Here is a 25997-nt window from a genome sequence, read left to right as displayed (position 1 = left end):
ACAGTGACACATTGGTGTGTGCACTGAACTGACAGGGGGTGTGTCCACCCACAGGAGCGACTGTGGAGATCTGTGGTTCTGGACGTCACGGCTGGGGAACACATACCATGTTTGGACAGACATGAACTAACAACTGCCCACTGTGATGAGCGTGTGTCTGCTTGCTGTCCTTACGTGGACATGCATAAAAACATATATCGCTGTTGCAATGGGCTGCAGTGAGTACGCGCACACCATGCAGACTGACAGGCTGCCCCAAGTGAAATGGCTGTCAGATCATAACACACAGTAGACGATCTGACTGTCATGTCACCCACATGAGCTGTTCCACATGACACGGTGTCTGTCCTACGGCGCGCAGTCCACAAGACATGCGTGTCGGGCAGGATACGCACAGGGCCAGCTGGACAGGCCGGGCCAGTAGATGTGGGCATGATGAGAGCTCCCTGCTTCATTCATGTCATTTCATGACTGTACGTCTGTGACCATGGGTCATTTACAGACGAACAGATGGAGCATACTTGTATTGTCCGCTTGATAAGAGGGATTCAATCAAATGTGGTGTTTTTATATGGTGTGTGGTTTTATTTTTTTTATAAAAACGTACATGTCCTTGTTGATATCAGGCATTTTCCCGCACCTTTTACAGGACAACGATGGTCGCTCAGTGGTAAAGTTTCTGACTGCCAATCAGAGCTTTTGGAAAGGGCAGGTTTGAATCCCGTGGGTGGCATGTTGTTTTTTTTTTATTTTCACAGCATTTTCACAATTTTCATTGACAAAACTGTTGCAGTGGCATCGTGCACACCTGCCTGTCAGCTCGATGTTTTCATGTTTCACTCATATGAGCTGTTCCGCCGTGAGACAAACTGAGTTGTACTTAGTCATACTATGTGTGAAGGGGCCCTTAGATGTGTACACAGTGATGTGTAAGTACTGTTACTGCAGTAGTGGACCGGGTGTCTGTCCTGGTACTGCACCATCACCACCAAAAAACTGTCTGAAGCCACTTTTCAATACAAATAAACCAGAAAAGGAACAAATCAATTAATTTTAACTAAGAAATGAACCATATGTGACTGATTGAAGAGTTTTTAAGACTTTATCCTTTCTTCTGTTATGTAGTTTCTCTGTAACTGCTGCACTGTTGAGGGTCAAAGTTCAGAGGTTGCCGTACGTTATTTTAAACACACTAAACTAAGTGTGAGGTCTGTGTGGGGATAAAGTGGATCTTTGATGAGTTGACCTGCGTTGAACGCTGACGAGTCGCCTTGGAAAGGACAGTCAGTCAGACCTCCGGCTTTGGCAATGCTGCCCCCTAGAGCCAGCTTCAGGGACTCCACTGCACCCTGACAGGAAGAGAGAGAGAGGCCGTTAGTGTATCACGGCAGTGTCACGTCAAAAGAAATAAAATCTGTTTCTTCCTCTGACATTAGTAAATGATTTTTCCCATCCTGAAATTAAAAAAAAAATCTGTGCAAATAGACTTAAAAAAGCAACAATAACAACAAAACAGATTCATGCTCCTTGACTGTGCAAAAATGTCTGAGCAACATCTGGAGTTGCACTGCTGGACACTGTGTCCTAAAACTGGAGTTGTTCTCATGGAGATCATCCATGTTCTCCCTGCAAGATCCTGCAAAACTGCTGGGTGTCCAGAAGGACCAGCTTACTGAGGATCCACTTGAAGTCTGCTCAGTGTCCATGATGAAATGTGGACTTCAAGATCAGACTGTTTCTCTGAAGACTGAAAGCAGTCTGGCAGGAGGACCTGCAGACATGGACATAACTGGGGATCTGAGTGGATTGTGGGACAGCTGCCGAAGAATGCACTGGAATCATCCGTGTATATGGGAGGAGGTGTTTTATGTTGGAGGCCAGCCTGAGCATCAACCCGAGGAGTCAGAGACAGTGAGCCACAATGGTCCTGAGAGGAGAACGAGACAACCTGTGATCAGGTGAAACACCATCTGTGGTCTCGTGCACCAGTCCTGAAACTGGTGTCCCTGGACCACTGGGGGTCCACGAGCCACAGCTTGGGGTCCACAAAATAATTTGTATAAATTCTTAAAGTAGGTGATCGCTGGCCACTAGCCCTAAGCTTCACTAAGAGACCCAGACTTTAGATAAAGATGAGGCTGCGGAACGCTCCGTTTCCTAATAAAATGAATTTAAAATACTAAAAAGCATAGAAACATACTATGCCAGTATGCTAGTCATACGGAAGGGGAAATCTGAGTGTTTTATTGATGCAGGGAGATCATTCCGCAGAACACACACACACCCACAGACTTTTTATTCACCCTAGGGACACAAAGTAGTCCTGCACCCTGAGAACGCAGCGCCTGGTCCGGTACGTAGGGTTTAATTAGGTCAGCTAAGTAGGGAGGTGCCAGTCCATGAACAATTTTATAGGTTAGTAGCAGAACCTTAAAATCTGATCTCACTGGGACAGGAAGCCAGTGAAGAGACGTCAAAACGGGTTTAATGTGGTCAAACTTTCTGCTTCGTGTCAAAAGTCTAGCAGCATTTTGAACCAATTGGAGACCCCTAATGCTGGACTGTGGTAAACCAGAAAATAGAACATTGCAGTAGTCCAATCTCGAAGAGATAAACGCATGAATCAGGGTCTCTGCATCAGCCATAGACAGGTTGGGACGAATCTTCACTATATTTTGCAGGTGGAAGAAAGCAGTCCTCATAATATTTCTAATGTGGAGGCCAAAGGACAATGTAGGATCAAAAATTACCCCAAGGTTCCTCACTTTGTCAGTGTGATGGATGACACATGAGCCTAGTCTAAGAGTTAACTGGTCAAATTGATGCCGATGTCTCACTGGGCCAAGAACCATCATTTCAGTCTTATCAGAGTTTAAAAGTAGGAAGTTTGTAGCCATCCAGCTTCTCACTGATGCAAGGCAATCTTCTAAGGATTTTATGTGAATGAGATTACCAGTAGTTATCAGCATGTATAATTGAGTATCATCAGCATAGCAGTGAAAGGTAACCCCAAAAGCTGCAATATGTGCCCAAGGGGTGCTATATAAAGGGAGAGAAGCAGGGGGCCTAAGACGGACGCCTGTGGAACTCCAAATTTCATGTCACTTAGGTTAGAGGTAGTGTTACTGTACAAAACACAGTGAGAACAACTGTCGGGTATGACATCAACCATGCAAGGGCACTCCCAGTAATCCCAAAATGATTCTCCAGCCTATCGAGTAGAATATGATGTGTGCTTCTGTCGGGTTTGGGGCGGCTCCCTGTGACCCTGTGGGGGGGGGGTTGTCGGGGGTGCGTTCCGGCGCAGTCGGGCCGCTCCCCTGTTGGTTTGCTGTGCTGCCCGGTGGCTACAGGGCTGCCTTTCCTAACCCCAGTGCCCTTCCACTGCCCCTTTTCTCCTGGCTCCCCCGGGGCCCTGCGTCCTGGACCCACTTCTGTTGTCGCTCACAGCCGGCCGCGTGGCTTCTGACGTGCCGGAGTGGTCCATGTCATATGGTAAGGTTCTGTACTCTTGTCTTGGCCCAACAAACCAGCCACAGTAGTGATCGGATATTTAGCTGTGATCTGGGTCTCTGTGTGTGCATGGTCGGTTTTTGGGTGCTCTTAAGAGGATTAACACTACGGTGTTCTGGATTAGGGTATGGATGCTCACTAATTAGACAACAGACTGTTGCTGTCACTGTTTGTCCATGTGTGGTTGTTTGTCCTGGTATGTTGTATGGTTGGGGCTCCTTCTCCTCGGTGTCTCACGTCACAGTTATTGTCTTCACCACTTGTCTCTCATTCTTGTCTGTCTTTGTGTTGTTTTGGTGGTTGGCCCTTCCTGATAGAAGTTCTCGGTTGACTTTGAGTAGGATGTTGTAGGCTGATCGGGAAGGGCGGATGGGGGTCACAAACGCACACCACATTCACTCACGCACTACATACCTTCTGTCTTGCAAGAATAAATTGCAAATATGTGTATTAATGTTCATAAATGGTTCAGCCAGTGTGGCACTTACCATTACTATATATGCAGACGGGGGGGGGACAATATGATCATCCACGGTATCAAACGCAGCACTGAGATCTAACAGCACCAGAACCGTAGTGGTGTCTGAATCCATTGCAACAGAAGATCATTCACCACTTTAGTGAGAGCCGTTTCTGTGGGATGATTTCAATTCAATTTCACTTTATTTTCCTTTATATAGCGCCAAATCACAACAGAGTTGCCTCAAGGCGCTTCACACAGGTAAGGTCTAACCTTACTAACCCCCAGAGCAACTGTGGTAAGAAAAAACTCCCTCTGAGGAAGCAACCTCAATCAGACCAGACTCAAAGGGGTGACCCTCTGCTTGGGCCATGATACAGACATAAATTACAGAACAATTCATATTCAATATACAAGAATTGCTGTTGGTGCACAGGACAGGAGGATCGCCAACACGAATACAACTCCCATCTCTGGATGGAGCTGCACCTTAAACAGAGAAAAAACAGAATCTGTTGGGAAAGGGTCGTAACACGAACCCGCAACAGGGGGCGCAAAAGAACGGACAATGGATAAGACAAAGAGTAACAATTTAATGTTGTGAATCGCACAACTAAATACAGATACAGATAGTGCCAATTGTACACAAGGTGACGTGCGGGCAGGCTCGAAGATAGGAGACCTCTGGCGATCTGAGAGCCGGGACCCACACAGCTTCCACCACCAACGGCCTGAAGAACACCGGAGCCGCCAAGTCCTGAGTCCCCAGGTGGTCACCGTCTTCTGTTGCAGACCCTGGTACTGCTGGCAGAAGATGAAAAACAGTTAAGGTGAGTGTGTATTCACACACCCAGTAATCCTTGGAACTAGTTCCTTCAGGAGGGAGAACCTCCACCTCCAATAAAGAACAAACGTGCAGCTCCTGTCAGTCGCTTCCTTAGGAGGAGTGAGAGGCGAGGACGTCGCTGACTCTCACTGTATACCACTCCAGCAGGGACTGAGACGCAGGAACACGGCTGCAAAGCAGAATAATAATGATAATAATATCGTTAGATACAGCAGAGAAGATTACCTTCGACGGTAGTAGATTTCTCGGCGAGGAGGTGGAGTAATGATCCGGCTTTTATAGAGATGACGGGGATTGTTGACAGCTGGTGTAAATGAGTGACAGCTGTCACTCTGTCTCGGCGCCCTCTCATGCTTGAAGCCCGCACTCCAAGCAGGGCGCCGACTGGTGGTGGTGGGCCAGCAGTACCTCCTCTTCAGCGGCCCACACAACAGAATCAGGCATCAGAAAGACAAGAAATACTGTATAATTTTCCAGCATTAATCAACAAGAAAAACAGAGAAATACTAAGGTGATCGCCGGCCGCTAGCCCTAAACTTCACCAAAAGACCCAGAATTTAGATAAAGTTGAGGCCGCAGCCCGCTCCAATTACTAATAACATGAATTAAAAGAGTAAAAAGCGTAAAACAAAACTGTACCAGTATGCTAGCCATATGAAAGGGAAAATAAGTGCATCTTAAGTCTGGATTGAAAGTCTCCACAGAATCTGATTGTTTTATTGACGCAGGGAGATCATTCCACAGAACAGGGGCACGATAAGAGAAAGCTCTGAGACCCACAGACTTATTATTCACCCAAGGGACACTAAGTAGTCCTGCACCCTGAGAACGTAAAGCCCGGGCCGGGACGTAAGGTTTAATTAGGTCAGCTAGGTAGGGAGGTGCCAGTCCATGAATAATTTTTATAGGTTAGTAGCAGAACCTTCTCTACTTTTAAGATTAGGCTTAAAACTTTCCTTTTTGCTAAAGCTTATAGTTAGGGCTGGATCGGGTGACCCTGAACCATCCCTTAGTTATGCTGCTACAGACGTAGATTGCTGGGCGGTTCCCATGATGCACTGTTTCTTCATCCATCCATCCATCCATTTTCTTCCGCTTTATCTGAAGTTGGGTCACGGAGGCAGCGGCTCAAGCAAAGCCGCTCAGACCTTCCGATCCACACACACCTCCCCCAGCTCCTCCAGGGGAACCCCGAGGCGTTCCCAAGCCAACCGAGAGACATAGTCCCTCCAGCGTGTCCTGGGTCTTCCCCGGGGCCTCCTCCCAATGGGACGTGCCCAGAACACCTCTCCAGCGAGGCGTCCAGGGGGCATCTGGAAAAGATGCCCGAGCAACCTCAGCTGGCTCCTTTCGACATGGAGGAGCAGCAGCTCGACTCCGAGCTCCTCCCGAGTGACCTAAGTCATATTTTCCAAATCGACACAGGCCATTATTTTAGGAAGGTGACGATATATAAAATGCCTGGAAGTAGGTTTAGGTTAGAGACATTCCACGCAGGTTGTTGGTAGCAGACACAAAATATGTGATATTGCTGGAACAGCCAACGGGCCATCCTCAATTTCAACATCATCAAGTGTAGTAATGGGTATAAAGTTTGCAAAGCATATCCCTCTATGATTTTTATGGACAGGTCTACGGAAACAGGCCACAGTCTCAACTTGTTGAATTTCCCTCCCTGGCACATAAACTGCACTATCACCATAGTGGATTTTCTGGACTAATTTCGCCGCTAAGCTAATGGATTCTACACCCACATTTGTCATAAGCCTTGCAGGGTCTCTAATCACCTGCTCCATGGCCTGCTGTAAATTCCTCATGTCACCCTCCCTGTAGAGCTCTATCTGTGTTCTCAGAGAAGATGGCGGCCCGTTCCCCAGTAGGGTGGAGGCCGTCCAGCATCAAGAAGCCACGGTGGCCCCAGAACGATGGCCAGTTATCAATAAAACTAAAGCCTTGCTGTCTACAAAATTACGTCAGCCACCTATTTAACAATGTCAGTCTGCTAAACGCCTCATCATTACCACGGGAGAGGAGGGGACCAGAGACTATTAACGATGCCGACATATCTTTCTGGCAAGGTCACAAATCCTCTCTAACGACAAAAGTTATATCGACTTTGGATTGATTGCGAACAGCAACGGAAGACCAAAACGTGTCGTGTGTCTTCAGGTGCTCGCAAATGAAGCCATGAAGCCCACCAAGCTAAAGCGGCATCTCATTACAACACACCCGGAGTGTAAGGACAAAACAAACAATTTTTTGTCGAAAGGGTGAGGAATATATAAAGCAGAAAACATAAACGCTGAACTTGGACACAATTTCAGAAAGAGAACAGAGGGCTTCTTATTTAGTGGCTCAACGGATCGTGAAAATACAATATATGTGTACACAATAATACAAATATTTATGACAAGGTTTAATAACTAATACTGTTATGATGCTGTTCATTTTTGTGAACAAGGGGAAATAAGTTACAGTAGTGTTCAGAATAATAGTAGTGCTATGTGACTAAAAAGATTAATCCAGGTTTTGAGTATATTTCTTATTGTTACATGGGAAACAAGGTACCAGTAGATTCAGTAGATTCTCACAAATCCAACAAGACCAAGCATTCATGATATGCACACTCTTAAGGCTATTAGTAAAAAAAAAGTAGAAAAGGGAGTGTTCACAATAATAGTAGTGTGGCATTCAGTCAGTGAGTTTGTCAATTTTGTGGAACAAACGGGTGTGAATCAGGTGTCCCCTATTTAAGGATGAAGCCAGCACCTGTTGAACATGCTTTTCTCTTTGAAAGCCTGAGGAAAATGGGACGTTCAAGACATTGTTCAGAAGAACAGCCTAGTTTGATTAAAAAGTTGATTGGAGAGGGGAAAACTTATACGCAGGTGCAAAACATTATAGGCTGTTCATCTACAATGATCTCCAATGCTTTAAAATCGACGTGTGGAAGAAAATGGAAAACAACCATCAAAATGGATAGAAGAATAACCAAAATGGCAAAGGCTCACCCATTGATCAGCTCCAGGATGATCAAAGACAGTCTGGAGTTACCTGTAAGTGCTGTGACAGTTAGAAGATGCCTGTGTGAAGCTAATTTATTTGCAAGAATCCCCCGCAAAGTCCCTCTGTTAAATAAAAGACGTGCAGAAGAGGTTACAATTTGCCAAAGAACACATCAACTGGCCTAAAGAGAAATGGAGGAATATTTTGTGGACTGATGAGAGTAAAATTGTTCTTTTTGGGTCCAAGGGCCGCAGACAGTTTGTGAGACGACCCCAAAACTCTGAATTCAAGCCACAGTTCACAGTGAAGACAGTGAAGCATGGTGGTGCAAGCATCATGATATGGGCATGTTTCTCCTACTATGGTGTTGGGCCTATATATCGCATACCAGGTATCATGGATCAGTTTGGATATGTCAAAATACTTGAAGAGGTCATGTTGCCTTATGCTGAAGAGGACATGCCCTTGAAATGGGTGTTTCAACAAGACAATGACCCCAAGCACACTAGTAAACCAGCAAAATCTTGGTTCCAAACCAACAAAATTAATGCCTCGCAGATGTGAAGAAATCATGAAAAACTGTGGTTATACAACTAAATACTAGTTTAGTGATTCACAGGATTGATAAAAAAAAGCAGTTTGAACATAATAGTTTTGAGTTTGTAGCGTCAACAGCAGATGCTACTATTATTGTGAACACCCCCTTTTCTACTTTTTTTTACTAATAGCCCAATTTCGTAGCCTTAAGAGTGTGCATATCATGAATGCTTGGTCTTGTTGGATTTGTGAGAATCTACTGAATCTACTGGTACCTTGTTTCCCATGTAACAATAAGAAATATACTCAAAACCTGGATTAATCTTTTTAGTCACATAGCACTACTATTATTCTGAACACTACTGTATGTTTAATTGGCACGAGGATTATGGGGGGGCCTTTGAAAAATTTTCTCCCGTGTAAGGGGTCCATGGCCCAAAAAGTTTGAGAACCCCTGGTCTAGTGATGCTTGGTCTGCTTCTAGAGGACACAGAGGACAAAGGTTCAGTCCTGACCGATGCCTCTGCTGTCCTGTCACATCAGGCTGGTCCTTCTGCGGGGATATTGGACATCTCCAGTGGCAGCGTTCCTGTAGCTGATTCTCCAGCCAATCACACAGGTAAAATCACTCTGGCGTCCTTGAGCAAGGCATGTAGCTGAGCACCACACTGGTATTATTGTCAATGAAAACGCATTGGTGTCTGATCTAAAACACACCTCAAATGGTTATAAATCACACTGAAGCGTGTTTCAGGACTTTGAAACAGCTGTGATTTCACTACACACACCCACAGTACGTTCATTCATTCATTCATTCATTGGGATTCACTGGGATTTATTTTCATAGGTGGAAGCTGATAAGAAGAGGCTCCTCTCCAGGCTGAGACCTGGAGGACACAGACAGGTCGCCTGGAACACACACCTGGAACTAAACCCATGTGCTCCTCCACGACTGCACACAAAGAAATCAAACGTGGGATTATGTCTTTAAAAGTTGTAATCTGATGTTCCGCAATTTAAAAATGAGGAAGAAACCAGCAGGTGGCGCTGCAGTACAATCAGTGAGATCAGAGCTTTCAATCACACATTCACCTGCAGCCGAGTGTACGTCTTGTGTCCGTGTCGGATCTCCACCATCTCTGCCTCACGGGGCAGAGGAACCAGCTGCGGCAGGTCTCGACTGGAGTCGGCCAAGCGACAGTCAACGTAGAGCTCCACATTCATGCTCTGGCGGGACAGGCCGCCAAGCCGCAGGATGACAGAGTGACTCCGCCCATCAGCCAGGTTTGCGTTCTGCAGGTTGACCGTGTGGACCTTCCCGTCAGCTCTACCATAACGAAGCAGAACTGAATAAGAAGAAGACGTGAGTGACTTGTTATTACTCAGGAACACCCAAAATACAAAACAATCCTAACAAACATCTGAATGCTCCAAGTCGACTTGCAGGGGGAGCTCTGTTTCTTCTCGCTTCATTTCCTGAACAGTTTGTCTGACAAAGGAAACACCCCCCCAAAATATATATATATATATATATATATATATATATATATATATATATATATATATATATATATATATATATATATACAAAGAGCTCAGCCCAAAACTTGAATGTCAACTTCATTTCAGTTAGTGGTTCGAACTAAAGAAATTAAACTGTACCCAAATAATAAATCATATGTGTCAAAGGACATCAAAGGAATTATAAATGTGAGGAACTTGGCTTTTAAAAGGAAAGACAAAGGAACACTCAAACAGACTGAAAAAGAGAGAAGAATCAAATTAAGAGAAGCAAAGTCCAGGCACCAGCAAGATTTAGAGATCGCTTTTAAAAGCAAAAACTCCAAACAGGTATGGGACAATATGAAGGCAATGACAGGAATGACCTCTTCTAATAAAGCTATCGTTGTCGAAAATGAGTACAAATTTGCTAATGATCTAAACACATTCTATTCTAGATACCTGATACCTCTCAGAAATGTGACAGAATCCTTGCAAATATCCACCCTGGCTTGGACAGGATTGAAATCACTGTCGATGAGGTGAGGAAAACTTTTAAAACAACAAATATTAAAAAAGCTGAAGGGCCTGACAAGAGCAGCCCCTATCTGTTAAAAAACTTTGCAACAGAACTAGCTCTGGACTGGCAACCAGTCTTCAGTTGTCAGTTGATACATTCACAGTTCCCATAGCATGGAAAACTGCTCATGTCAAACCAATACCTCAAATCCCAAATGCCAAAGAAAGCAAGGATTTTAGGCCCATCGTGCTAACGTCAGTGATTATGAAGGCTGTCCAGAGAATCTTGATAAAACATTTAAAAAGTTCAGTCAGTGGTAAACTGGACCCGTTCCAGTTTGCTTATAAAACTGGTTGTGGTACTGAGGATGCTGTTGCTGCCCTCATCCACATTATCACAAAGCACCTTGATAAGTCAAATAATTATGCAAGAGCTCTCTTCTTAGATTTCTCATCAGCCTTTAATACTACTAAACCAGACATCCTGATCTTCAAACTGTCACAGCACGGAGTTAATCCATATCTGATTCACTGGTACGCATCCTTCCTCACAAAAAGAGTCCAACTGGTTAAACTGTTGAACACACTCTCCTCTGCCATCACGACCTCTGTCGGTGCCCCCCAGGGCTGTGTTAGTTCAGCCCTGCTTTTCACCTTATACACTGACGACTGTCGTGCAACATCCAGTAATCAGTACGTCATCAAATATTCAGACGACACTGTATTGCTGTCAAACACAGACAGTCCTGAGCTGCACCAACACGGGGTCAACAAGGTCGTGATGTGGAGCAAAACCAACGCTCTGGAAATAAACACCAAAAAACCAGAGGAAGTGGTTTTCTGTACAAAAACTGGAACAGTAGCACCCACCATCATAAACAACCAGAGTGTGAAACAGGCGGAGTCATTTAAATATCTGGGTGTGAAACATCACACAGACTTTGTTTCTAAAAAGACCAAACAAAGAATCTATTTCCTTGGTCGCCTGCGGTCTTTTGGGGCGTCTCATCAGGTGCTGTTGCTGTTTTTCACTTCCATCATCCTCAGTGTTCTGCAGTATTGTAACGCTGTGTGGTTCAGTTGTCTGTCCGTCACTGCGAAATCTGGGCTTAGACAACTGCTTAAAATCTGCTCTAAGATAGTGGGACAGTCTCTGGATGGTCAGTATGAAGCCGCATATCACAACAACATGATGCGATTAGCAAAGACCATCGCCTCTGACCCCAGCCATGTCCTAAACTCTGAATATGTGCTCTTACCATCAGGGCCACGCTACTGTGTGCCGCCGCGCTATAACAAAGTCAGGCTTAAGAACTCATTTATACATCAGTCCATCTTGAAACTAAATGAGGAGCTTAGTTCATAGAGTCAGAGTGTGAAGGCAAATGGATGATTGTTTATTGTTGTTTTCTTTGTTTCATGTAATTGTTTTAATGTATGATGTCTACTGTCCTTGTGTTATACGGAGCTGCTGAACAGGCGAAACAAATTTCAGATCCATGATCTGACAATAAAGTTCATATCTATCTATTTTCACATACAATTTAAAAAAATATTTCGGGTTTTACTGACTTTGTCAGATTTTTAAAAGGTCAAATGTTTACATACACAAAGATGAACGGTCCTTTAAACTGCACAGATGATTCCAGAATGAACAACTGTCAGAATCCTGAGTTCACTGGGGAACCAGACGAACCAGGGCCCAACCTGAAGAACCTGGATCTAACCTGAAAAACCAGGGCCCAACCTGAAGAACCTGGATCTAACCTGAAAAACCAGGGCCCAACCTGAAGAACAAAAGCCTAACATGAAGAACCAGAGCTGAACCTATAGAACCAGGATCTAACCTGAAGAACCAGAGCTGAACCTGAAGAACCAGGGCCAAACCGGAAGAACCAGAGCTGAACCTGACAAACCAGGGTCTAACCTGAAGAACCAGAGCTGAACCTGAAGATCCGGGGCCCAACCTGAAGAACAAAAGCCTAACATGAAGAACCAGAGATGAACCTGTAGAATCAGGGCCCAACCTGAAGAAAAATGGCCTAGCTTGAAGAACCAGAGTCTAACCTGTAGAACCAGAGCTGAACCTGAAGAACCAGGGTCTAACCTGAAGACCCAGGGCTGAACCTGACGAACCAGGGCTAAACAGAATCAGAGCTGTACCTGAAGAACCAGGGCCAAACTGGAAGAACCAGAGTTAAACCTGAAGAACCAGGGCCTAACTTGAAGAACCAGAGCTGAACCTGAAGAACCAGGGCCTAAACTGAAGAACCAGCATCACCTCAGTCAGCTCTAATGTTAGAAACAGGACATCTTATGACATTCAGGCTTTCTCTGCATCCAAATAATCCTCTGTGTTCCTAACATGAGATGTGAACTGCGTTACCAGGTACGTCACGTTGAGTATCATTTGTGTAACGTTTTCCATAACTACAGGTGATCTAAACAAAAGAAAATAAGAGGCCAAGAACAGAACCCTGAGGTACTCCACATTTGACTGCAGTAGCGTTAGACACGGTGTGATGGCATAATCCATCAGGTGGACATTACTTTAGTCACTGTTACTATTTTTGACACGTTCTTCACTTTCTGAGACGCTTTTGCGCTTCCCGTGTTTTCTACATGACATAAAACAACGTGCACACTGACCTTTGTTGATCTTTCCCATGACAGCCACCTCCAGGTACTTCCTGTTGTCCTGTTTGCTGTACACACCCATTAAAACTCCACCCAGCTTTGCTGGTAGCCGAAGTGTGGACACCACGTAGACGTCACTGAGCGTGCTCAGACCGGCAGACAGCATCTCCACTGCTGTAACGACCTGCTTTGAGTCCTGCAGACTCAACACGTCGATGACTGAGGAGAAAGTGGAGAAAGGACATCCATAAATCAGACATCCTGTGAAGCCACCACAGCTGAAGACCTGGCAGGTCACCTGGCAGGTCACCTGACAGTCACATGACCACGCGGCTGTCAGCAGCTCACACACACCTTTTCTAAGTCAAATGCAATGAAACAGGATGACAGGTGACAGGATGGACCACCAGCTAGGGTCATAGGCCGGACCACAATTGCAAAAGTCTTTGATCGCAGGAAGTCTGTTCAGTCACTTTACAGTGTTTTAAACCAAAGCAGCGCCACCTGCTGTGTGAGAGTATTACTTAAATGAATGTGACCTCTCAAAGACGACGTAATTAAGAACTCTTTTGTTCTTCTCTGTAAAGTGACTCTGTAGCGGTTTTATGAGAAAACAGAGCAAAACATTTGATAACACAAACTGACAAAAATGTTTCATAAACTTCTGTGATCTGATTTGAGACACATGCGAACAGTGTATCATGAAGTCTGGATCATTTCCTGTTCAAACGTCACGGCTGATGACTTTCAAGTGAACAGGTTTTGATGTTCTATGTCCATCAGCACCAAACAACCAGCTGGGGTTGATGTCACAACTGACAAGCCAGACCACCAACCGGGTCACATGCCGGACCACCACAGCTGGGTGACAGGTCTGACCACAGATAGGTGACAGCCGGACCCCCAGCTGGGTAACAGGATGGACCACCAGCTAGGGTGACAGGCCAGACCATCAGCTAAGTTCACAGGCTGGAGGTGTCACAGGCCGGACCACTAACCGGGTCAAAGGCCGGACCACCTGCTAGGATCACAAGCTGAACCACCAGCCGGGTCACAGGCCAGACCACAGTCATTTCACAGGCCGGACCACAGCCAGGTCACAGACTGCACAACAAGTGGGTCACAAGCTGAACCACCAATGAGGTCACATGCCAGACCACCACAGCTGAGTCACAGGCCGCACCACAGCTGGATGACTGGACGGACTACAGCTGGGTCATGAGCTGGAGGTGTCACAGGCCAGACCACCAACTTGGTCACAGGCCAGACCACCTGCTAGGGTCACAGGCCTGGACCACCAGCTAGAGTCACAAGCAGGGCCACCAGCCAGGTCACAGGCCATCACCACCAGCCAGGGTCACGGGCTGGAGGGGTCACAGGCCGGACCACCACAGCTGGGTCACAGACTGGACAGGTCACAGGCCAGACAACCACAGCCAGGTCACAGGATGCACCACAGCTGGGTGACAGGACGGACCACCAACCAGGTCACAGGACAGACCACTAGCTAGGGTCACAGTCCTGGACCACCAGCTAGGGTCACAAGCTGGATCACCAGACGGGTCACAGGCCATTGACACCACCCAGGTTACGGGCTGGAGGGGCCACAGGCTGGACCACCACAGCCGGGTCACAGACTGAACAGGTCACAGGCCAGACAACCACAGCCGGGTCACACACCGGACCACCAACCAGGTCACATGCTAGACCACCACAGCCAGGTCACAGGCCGCACCACAGTTGGGTGACAGGACGGACCACCAACCAGGTCACAGGACAGACCACCAGCTAGGGTCACAGACCTGGACCGCCAGCTAGGGTCACAAGCCTGACCACCAGGCGGTTCACAGGTCCTTGCCACCAGCTGGGTCACTGGCTGGAGGGGCCACAGGCCAGACCACCACAGCCAGGTCACAGACTGGATGGGTAACAGGCTGGACCACCACAGCTGGGTCACAAGCCGAACCACTACTGAGGTCACATGCCAGACCACCACAGCTGGGTCACAGGCCGCACAACAGGTGGGTGACAGGCCGGACTACAGCCGGGTCACAAGTCAGACCACCACAGCCAGGTGACATGCCCGACCACAGCCGGACCACCAGCCAGGTGACAGGACAGACCACCAGCTAGGGTCACAGGCCGGACAACAGCTGGGTGACAGGCCGGACTACAGCCGGGTCACAAGCTGGACCACCACAGCCAGGTGACATGCCCGACCACAGCCGGACCACCAGCCAGGTGACAGGACAGACCACCAGCTAGGATCACAGGCCGGACCGCCAACCGGGTGACAGAGCGGACCATCACCTAAGATCACAGGCTGGAGGTGTCACAGGCCAGACCACCAGCCGAGTCACAGACTGGACCACCAACCAGGTCACAGGCTGCACCACAGCTGGGTGACAAGACAGACCACCAGCTATGGTCACAGGCCGGACCACAGCTGGTGGCGCAGACCAAATGGTCCCCCCTAAAAATCGGTCCGCCTGCCTTCACTGCGTATGCGTCATTCGGACCACAGCAGCGCGTCTGAGACAGAGTCGCTTCACCCAAAGCAATCAAATGGATTAATGGGATTATTAACCATCGGATGACAAAGTAAAACCTTGTAAAATCATTCTAAAGTCAGTTTTAAGCAGAAACGAGGCCGTTTTAAGCAGAAACAAGGCGATACTCTATGACGCTTTAAAATGACCAACGCGCAGTGAACGCATAAGCTAGTAGCTCGCGTAGCCGCGGTACTCTGATCGCTTCATCTTTCTTTTATGATGAATTCATGCTGAATTTATGTGGAAATGATTGTTGTACAAAAGCTTCAGATATCTGTCACTGAAACAGATGATGACTGGAGTGTAGTCTGAAGAAGAAACGTGGTGTTAATCCATGAACCATGGTTAATGACACATGCATAGTGAAGGCAGGGCGGACCGTTTTTTAGGGGGAACTGTTCAGTCTGCGACACCGGGTCCCAAGCCGGACCACCACAGTCGGGTGACATGCCCGACCACAGCCAGATGACAGGACGGACCACCAGCAGGGTGACAGGATGGACCACCAATTAGGGCCACAGGCTGGACCACCAGCCAGGTGACAGGATGGGCCACCACCTAGGGTCACAGGCTGGACCACCTCCTGGTGACAGGCCGGACCACCAGCCGGGTGACAGGATGGGCCACCAGCTAGGGTCACAGGCTGGACCACCTCCTGGTGACTGGCTGGACCACCAGCCGGGTGACAAGATGGAACATCAGCTAGGGTCACAGGCTGGAGGTGTCACAGACCGGACCACCAGCCGGGTCACAGGCCGAACCACCTGCTAGGGTCACAGGCCTGTACCACCAGCCGGGTCATGGGCCAGACCACCAGCTAGGGTTAAAGGCGGGATGCATTACAGACCACACCACCACAGCCAGGTCACAGGCTGGACCACCAGCTAGGTCACAGGCCAGACCACAGCCATGCCACAGTCTGGACCACAGCCGTGTCACAGGCGGGACAACAGCCGGGTCACAGACTGCGCCACAACCGGGTCACAAGCCAGACCACCAACCATGTCACATGCCAGACCGCCACAGCCGGGTCACAGGCCGCACCAAAGCCGGGTGACAGGATAGACCACCAGCTAGAGTCACAGGCGGCACCACAGCCGGGTCACAGGCTGGACCACAGCTGGGTCACAAGCTGGCCCACCAACCGGGTCACATGCCGGACCACCCCAGCCAGGTCACAGGCCCGACCTGTCAGCTAGTGTCACAGGATGGACCACAGCCTCGGTGAGAGGCCGGACCACCAGCCAGATCACAGGCCAGGCCACCAGCTAGGGTCATAGGCTGGACGACCCCAGCGGGGTCACAGGTCAGACCACTACCTCGTGTCACAGGCCGGATCACAGCCAGGTGACAGGCCGGACCACTAGCTAGGGTCACAGGCTAGAGGTGTCACAGGCTGGACTATCAGCCAGGTCACAGGCCTGGACCACCACCTAGGGTCACAGGCCAGACCACCAGTTAGGGTCACAGGCCGCACCACCAGCCAGGGTCACAGGTGGCACTGGTGATACAAATTCATGAATAATGTACACAACTATTCTCAGACTGTTTACTCAATGGAACAGACACAGACACTAGGGTCACAGGCTAGAGGTGTCACAGGCCGGACTATCAGCCAGGTCACAGGCCTGGACCACCAGCAAGGGTCACAGGCCAGACCACCAGTTAGGGTCACAGGCGGCATTGTGATACAAATTCATGAATAATGTGCACAACTATTCTCAGACTGTTTACTCAATGGAACAGACACAGACACTTCTTCAGACAAAGAATCCTCAAATGTCTCATTTTGCCAAACTCACGTGGCGCCCCACCTGCGTCTTTCACCAAGCTGACTCTCCATTTATCAAGTTAGAAATGACTGACTGGGATCTGTGCCAAAATATAGATGAAAAGTTCCCGTCTCCACATGGGAGGCACTACTAAAGGTGGTTCAGAAAGCCAGAGACAAGATCTTGTGGGACTTCAAACTTCAGGTTAAGCAGACATCATGGTGGAGAGGAGACCCAGAATTACCGAGGTCTGAAGGAACAACTGGCGCAGATCCAGAAGTACGAAGGTCTAAAGGAACAACTGGAGCAGATCCAGAAGTAACGAGGTCTGAAGGAAGAAGTGGAGCAGACCCAGAAGAACAGAGGTGTGAAGAAAGAACTGGAGCAGATCCAGAAGTACAGATATCTGAAGGAAGAACTGAAGCAGATCCAGCAGTACCAAGGTCTGAAGGAAGAAATGAAGCAAATCCAGACATACCATGGTCTGGAGGAAGAACTGGAACACATCCAGCAGTACCAGGGTCTGAAGGAAGAACTAGAGCAGAACCAGGAGTACCATGGTCTGAAGGAAGAACTGGAGCAGATCCAGAAGTACCAAGGTCTGAAGGAAGAACTGGAGCAGATCCAGCAGTACCGAGGTCTGAAGAAAGAACTGGAGGAGATCCCACAGTGACAAGGTCTGAAGGAAGAACTGAAGCAAATCCAGAAGTACCATGGTCTGGAGGAAGAACTGGAGCAGATCCAGCAGTAAAAGGTCTGAAGAAAGAACTGGAGCTGATGCAGCAGTGACAAGGTCTGAAGGAAGAACTGGAGCAGATCCAGCAGTACTGAGGTCTGAAGAAAGAACTGGAGCAGATCCAGCAGTGACAGGGTCTGAAGGAAGAACTGAATCAAATCCAGGGGTACTATGATCTGGAGAAAGAACTGGAGCACATCCAGAAGTACCAGGGTCTGAAGGAAGAACTAGAGCAGACCCAGCAGTACCATGGTCTGAAGGAAGAACTGGAGCAGATCCAGCAGTACCGAGGTCTGAAGAAAGAACTGGAGCAGATCCAGCAGTGACAAGGGTCTGAAGAAATAACTGGAGCATATCCAGCAGTGACAAGGTCTGAAGGAACTGGAGCAGATCCAGCAGTCCCATGGTCTGAAGGAAGAACTGGTGCAGGTCCAGCAGTGACAAGGTCTGAAGGATCAAGTGAAGCAAATCCAGAAGTACCATGGTCTGGAGGAAGAACTGGAGCAAATCCAGAAGTACCATGGTCTGGAGGAAGAACTGGAGCAGATCCAGCAATACTGAGGTCTGAAGAAAGAACTGGAGCAGATCCAGCAGTACCATGGTCTGAAGAAAGAACTGGAGCAGATCCAGCAGTGACAAGGTCTGAAGGAACAACTGAAGCAAATCCAGAAGTACTGTGGTCTGGAGGAAGAACTGGAGCAAATCCAGAAGTACCATGGTCTGGAGTAAGAAGTGGAGCAGATCCAGCAGTGACAAGGTCTGAAGGAAGAACTGGAGCAGATCCAGAAGTACAAAGGTCTGAAGGAAGAACTGGAGCAGATCCAGCAATACTGAGGTCTGAAGAAAGAACTGGAGCAGATCCAGCAGTACCATGGTCTGAAGGAAGAACTGGAGCAAATCCAGAAGTACCATGGTCTGGAGTAAGAAGTGGAGCAGATCCAGCAGTGACAAGGTCTGAAGGAAGAACTGGAGCAGATCCAGCAATACTGAGGTCTGAAGAAAGAACTGGAGCAGATCCAGCAGTACCATGGTCTGAAGAAAGAACTGGAGCAGATCCAGCAGTGACAAGGTCTGAAGGATCAAGTGAAGCAAATCCAGAAGTACCATGGTCTGGAGGAAGAACTGGAGCAAATCCAGAAGTACCATGGTCTGGAGGAAGAACTGGAGCAGATCCAGCAATACTGAGGTCTGAAGAAAGAACTGGAGCAGATCCAGCAGTACCATGGTCTGAAGAAAGAACTGGAGCAGATCCAGCAGTGACAAGGTCTGAAGGAACAACTGAAGCAAATCCAGAAGTACTGTGGTCTGGAGGAAGAACTGGAGCAAATCCAGAAGTACCATGGTCTGGAGTAAGAAGTGGAGCAGATCCAGCAGTGACAAGGTCTGAAGGAAGAACTGGAGCAGATCCAGAAGTACAAAGGTCTGAAGGAAGAACTGGAGCAGATCCAGCAATACTGAGGTCTGAAGAAAGAACTGGAGCAGATCCAGCAGTACCATGGTCTGAAGGAAGAACTGGAGCAAATCCAGAAGTACCATGGTCTGGAGTAAGAAGTGGAGCAGATCCAGCAGTGACAAGGTCTGAAGGAAGAACTGGAGCAGATCCAGAAGTACAAAGGTCTGAAGGAAGAACTGGATCAGATCCAGCAATACTGAGGTCTGAAGAAAGAACTGGAGCAGATCCAGCAGTACCATGGTCTGAAGAAAGAACTGGAGCAGATCCAGCAGTACCAAGGTATGAAGGAAGAACTGGAGCAGATCCAGAAGTCCTGATGTCTGAAGGAAGAACGGGAGCAGATAGAGAAAGTGAAGCCTATAGTTCCCTCCAGGGACTGTGACCCTGATCTGGACTTCAGGATCTGAGGTAAATGTCTGAGGTCTAGATGTGGTCCCGGGTCAGAACTTTGAGAACTCCAGCTTTAAGAAACAAATCCTTACCCAGCTAGCACAGAACGGAACCGCTCCGGAAGTTAGGTGGTGCTAGCTGATAATCTGGTTCTTCTGAAGTCACATGTTACGATCAGAATTCGGTTCTGAGTGTTTCTCGTGTCTTTCTTTTTGTTAAAAACTCATAAATCTAAAGCATCAGGTTCTGACGTTCTGGTACCTTGTGAGTCCGGTCCGTCCAGTCCTCCTGCGAGCCGGACACTGATGACTGACAGCAGAACCGCCACAGTCCAACCCATGACGTCCGAAACCGATCCAAAGAAACACTGCGTCCAAATCCACCGGACCGAGAACCGAACTTGTCGGAACAGGAGAACCGGATCCAAAGCAGCACGGACCAGACAGACCCGAGTCCCAGCAGAAGAGCGTGCGCGGGAACCAGACCTGGACCTCAAACTATTTGCGGTCACGCGCTCAGCTCTCCAAAGCGGCTCGTGCGTGTGACCGGAGGCTCAGCCCGCGACTACACGCGGGAGCGCGCCTGCTGTGATAATAAAAGAAAAATAATTTTAAAAATATCTCAGGCCTTCACAGAACACTGACCTCGTTATTTATGTGTATCATATATATATATATATATATATATATATATATATATATATATATATATATATGGATGTTGACATTGCTCTACCTTTACCTTGCAGACCAAACATTCAACACAGTCAAAACTATTTCATTTATTAATCCTATTATTTCAACCAATACTTTGCACCACTTTTTACCAAAATTGGAGCAACTTTAACTTCTAACCCCTGTACAAACTGAAAAAGACCTTTGTCACCATTTTTGTTGTTTTTACCCCATAACTCCATAACGTTCAGTCATAGATAGTCCAAACTATACCTTTTTGGTATTGTTGTGATCAGACAAATAATGTGGTATAGCTTTCAATATGATTGGAGCATTTTTAAATTTTGACCCCTGTGTAATTCCTCAATTGACCCCTATCTGGCCGCCTAATGAAAATTCAAGTGGATACTCAGGTTGTTTTTTTTTTTGTATGTGTTCCAATTTTGGTGCTTGTTTCCAGAAATGAACAATTGTTACAGTTATCTGCTCCAGTATAACGCAAACACCAAATTTCTAATGCGTAGTCAAACCAGGTCTAAATCATGTATACCTTAGACCACACCTGGGAGTCAGAACCCTTTTTAAAGTTGGGGAGCTATACTGAGTTGGGGGGGTCTGTTAAAATGCACAGACCCCCCAACTCAGTATAGCTCACTTTCAAGCTCACGTCTCTTTTCAAAGAATTTGGTTAGCAGCTGTTTTCTCTCATTTAGTTTTCTTTCCCTGTCCTTTTTTCTCTTCTTTTTTGAAATCCGGACTTTGATTTTTTTTTAGGAAAGACATATTTTATTTCAGCTTAAACACTAGGGCTGCAACTAACGATTATTTTAGTAATCAATTCATTGGTTGATTATTTTTTTCGATTAATCATTTTTGTTTTTTTAACTTACATGTGAGTTTTGCCATTATTTCTTTAAGTGAGTTATTATTAAAAGGCCTTTATCACACAACAACGTTTGAGCTTGTAACAAAGTTATGTTATATTCAGTGTTGTGGAAAGTAACTTTGACAAGTTTTAGTTACTTTTTTAGTTGCTTTATACAGGTGCTTTATGCAGTTACTTCATTAGCAGCTTTATGCAATTACTTTATTAGAATCTGCAGAAAACTTGCAACTAATAAGTAATGTAACTAATAAGGTAACGAGTAATCTAACTTGGTTACTCGTAAGAATGAGCAATCAGAAAAGTAACTAATCAGCAAAGTAACTAATAGTTACTTTTCTGAGCACTAAATCTTAAAAATAACCAAATTAGATTATGAGTAACTTTATTAATTACATTCAGCAGCTGCCGACAAGGTGTCTGCAGCTGCTAATGAAGTAAATGTAAGAAGTAACTGTAAAATATAACTGTATAGATTAACTAATGAAGTAACTTTCCAAAGTTACTTTCCCCAACACTGGTTATATTCGTGTCAAAAACATACCTGGAGTAGTGTTTTGTTTTATTTTGCGCATACATACATGACTGACACACCACAAAGAGATTTCCATCAGGTTTCAACCAATTATGAGCATTTTTAGATGCCTACAGCAACTATCTCAACCACTGACAACATATTACAGCAAGAGTCCAGAAAAGTATTTTAAAGGCCTGACTAAAGTGGAATATGTGATCTTTAAAAACATATTTTCATGAAAAAAGACACAAATGTGCAGTTTACTGCATTTTATTTTTTTTCTTTTGCAAAAACACAGCTTAGATGTGGTTTGACCAAAACAAATTGTTATTAAACTTAATAAAACAGGGATGAAGTGGAGGTTTAAGAGTCACTCAGTGTTCACAGGAAACACTTAATTATACTTTCTATATTTATTTATTTATGTTCATTGTTAGTTGGATTTATCTTTTCTGTTGTGTTTAATCACGTTGTTTTGTTTCTTTCTCTAAAATTGTATTGTAGCAATATTAGTTATTATTACTGTTATTGTTTTTGCTATTATTACTAATATATAAATAAAAAAATAAATTAAAAAATAAATTAAAAAATATTACAATTTGTAATACATTTGACTCTTTTACGACAACAAACGCTGAGCCATTAATTATTATACAGAAAACAAATGTGCTGACAGCTGCAACAGCTTAATGCTAACTTTAACATTGAAAACGCCATAGACACGCTAACACGTTAGCATCGGTCCCGTTTTTAAGTTATAAAATACATCTATCAACTGTTTCAGAAGAACATAACAGGTCAACATAACATAAAAAGGTAAATGTTACTCACAGACATATACTCTTTGGGGTTTTAGTGTGGAAAAATTAAGATAAAGCGAAATAAAACAATGAATCAACAGAGCACCAGATCAAAGCAGTGATTCGCAGATTGAAGCATTTGTAGTGCTCTCAACACTGACGGCATAATTCACTTTCTTATGAGTATTCTGTTAGGTGCCATGTGATTCATATAATAGGAGCAGTCCCTTTAAGAATTCGGGTGACATGCTCTTTTTTTGCCTGCCTTTCTGTTGGCGCGCGATGCCATGTTTGTAGTCCATATATTCTTACGGCGACATGTTGGTAGTCTGTTAATAAACTCGACTCAAAGAGTCTTGAGAGAAGTTTCGGCTCGTCTTTTCATCAAAAGACAACTTCTACACTGGTGACCCAGACGTTTGTCTGCTGGACGTATCCAGATCGTCATGACTGCCAACGCTGTGTCTCTCAAGCTCCCCGAATTCTGGGAATCTTCTGCTTCGGCCTGGTTTGCTCAGACTGAAGCACAGTTTGCCTTGCGTCAGATCTCCACTGACGAAACTAAATACTACTACGTAGTATCTGCCCTCGGAAGTTCTACGGCATCAAGAGTGGTGAGCCTTCTTAAAAGTCCTCCTCTGACAGACAAGTATGAAACTCTGAAAGAATACCTACTTCAAACATTCGAACTGTCTGACGCTGAGAGGGCCAATAGGCTTTTCGGTCTTCAAGGGCTCGGTGACAGCAAGCCTTCAGAGCTAATAGACAGAATGCTCGACCTGCTTGGCGACAACAAGCCAGATTTCCTTTTCCTCCACCTTTTCCCACGCCAACTGCCTGCTCATGTGAGAGCTGCTTTGGCCAACACCGCCAGCACTGATTGCAGAGCACTGGCTGCTGAGGCTGACAAGTGTTTCCTGGCGAGTCAGCAACCCTGCGCAGCCGCCCTTCTCCCTGCTGGTGTTGTATCAGAGGTACCGGATGATCATATGCTCATCGCAGCAGCAGCCCCGCATCGGCAGCGGTCTTCAGGTGTGTGCTTCTACCATGCCAGGTTTGGCCCCAAGGCCAAACAATGCTGTTCTCCATGCAGCTTCAGTGGAGTGGGAAACGCCACGGCCGGCGCTCACTAGTGGCCATGAGCGTTGGCCATGCCGGCAGGCTGCTCTTCATCCATGACTCCGTCTCTGGACGACGTTTCCTCTGTGACACAGGGGCACAGCGGAGTCTACTGCCTGCTTCACAGGTGGACGTGGTAGCTGACACCCACGGCCCCCCCATGGAAGCCGCCAATGGTAGCCCCATCCGTACGTACGGCACAAGGCATGTTGAACTGTGTTTTGGGGGCCAACGCTTTAGCTGGGACTTTGTGACTGCCAAAGTAGCCGTTCCCCTCTTAGGGTCAGACTTTTTGTGTGCATATGGACTGTTGGTGGACGTTAAAAATCAGCGCTTGATCGACGCCGTAACTTTCTGTTCGTATGCATGCTTCCTCAACGACTCCGATGCACTGCACTTCTCCAGCCTGCTCTCTGTCACGGACAGTTTCCAGCGTCTGCTCGCCGAGTTCCCAGCACTCACACAGCCCACTTTCTCCTCTTCCATGGCCAAGCACGGTGTCGAGCATCACATTGACACCACTGGCCCACCTGTATATGCCCGCGCTCGACGTCTCGAGCTGAACAAGCTTGCCGTGGCCAAGACAGAGTTCAAGTCCATGGAGCGCCTGGGGATTGTTCGTCGCTCCAACAGTCCTTGGGCCTCCCCCCTGCACCTCGTCCCCAAGCCGGGGGGGGGCTGGCGCCCTTGCGGGGACTACCGACGGCTCAACGACGCGACAACGCCTGACCGCTATCCAGTACCACACATCCAGGATTTTTCAGCGCACCTGGCTGGTAAGGTCATTTTTTCAAAAGTGGACCTGATCAGAGGATACCATCAAGTGCCCGTACACCCTCTCGACATCCCAAAAACAGCTGTGATCACGCCGTTTGGTTTGTTTGAGTTCCTGCGCACCCCATTTGGCCTCAAGAATGCTGCTCAAACTTTCCAGCGGCTCATGGACTTTGTGTTACGGGATCTGCCTTTCGTGTTTGTGTACCTTGACGACATCCTGTTGGCCAGTTCATCACCTTCAGTGCACCTTTCGCACCTACGCACTCTGTTCGAGCGACTTGCCGAGCACGGGCTCATCATCAATTCAGCCAAGTGCCAGTTCGGCCTGTCCACCATAGACTTTCTGGGGCACAGAGTCACAAAGGACGGGGTCGTTCCTCTTCCATCAAAAGTGGAGGCCATTACCACTTTCCCACGCCCACTCACTGTCAAAGCCTTACAGGAGTTCCTAGGCATGGTTAACTTCTACCACCGTTTTCTCCCCAGGGCCGCCCAAATCATGCGGCCCTTATACGAGGCTCTGAAAGGCGGCAAGCCTAAGCACACTGTGGGCTGGAGCCCGGAAAGAGACAAGGCTTTTGCGGACGCTAAGACAGCCCTGGCTAAAGCCGCCATGTTGGCCCATCCCTCCTCCTCCGCTCCAATCGCACTTACCACGGACGCCTCAGACTATGCAGTCGGTGCGGTTTACGAGCAGTGGGTGGATAATGCCTGGCAGCCTCTCGCCTTTTTCAGCAGGCAGTTGCGTCCCAGTGAACGGAAGTATAGCACCTTAGATCGGGAGCTACTTGGGGTGTACCTCGCCATCCGACACTTTCGTTCACTGCTGGAGGGACGCCAGTTCACCGTTTTTGTGGACCACAAGCCTCTGACTTTCGCCATGTCCAAAGTCACTCAGCCATGGTCGGGCAGGCAACAGCGACAGCTGACTTACATTTCGGAGTTCACGACGGACATTGCACACCTTTCTGGAAAGCACAACCATGTCGCAGATTGCCTCTCCCGCGCTGTTGCGGGGGCGGTCCACCTTGGCCTGGATTACGACAGCATGGCAGCAGAGCAGGCCACAGACCCGGACGTGCAGGTTTGCCGTTCATCCGTTACTGGGCTGCAGCTGCAGGATGTGGCATTTGGCGATGCTGGCACCACTCTGCTTTGCGACGTCTCCATGGGCTCTCCTAGGCCGGTTGTGCCTGCGAAGTGGAGGCGACCTGTTTTTGACGCCATCCATGGCCTCTCACACCCTGGAACCAAGGCCTCACAACGGCTGGTGGCAGCCAAGTTTGTGTGGCATGGTCTCAAAAA

At 47.2% G+C, this 25997-nt stretch overlaps 1 protein-coding gene across 1 annotated transcript in view; it reads right to left on the bottom strand.

The window, feature by feature from the left end:
- Positions 1-20431, bottom strand: part of thbs3a (thrombospondin 3a) — a 122451-nt gene extending 102020 nt beyond the window's left edge. The window contains exons 1-4 of the mRNA XM_034173744.1: positions 20184-20431; positions 13032-13238; positions 9456-9709; positions 1247-1349 (exon numbers count right to left, since the gene is read on the bottom strand). Coding sequence (XP_034029635.1) covers positions 1247-1349; positions 9456-9709; positions 13032-13238; positions 20184-20262 — 643 coding nt within the window. The 5' untranslated portion in view covers positions 20263-20431. The remainder of the gene's footprint in view (positions 1-1246; positions 1350-9455; positions 9710-13031; positions 13239-20183) is intronic.
- Between the last annotated feature and the right edge of the window lie 5566 nt (positions 20432-25997).

Source organism: Thalassophryne amazonica, chromosome 7, assembly GCF_902500255.1.
Source record: "Thalassophryne amazonica chromosome 7, fThaAma1.1, whole genome shotgun sequence".
NCBI classification, from domain to species: Eukaryota; Metazoa; Chordata; class Actinopteri; order Batrachoidiformes; family Batrachoididae; genus Thalassophryne; species Thalassophryne amazonica.
This window is presented reverse-complemented; position numbering and strand designations above follow the sequence as displayed.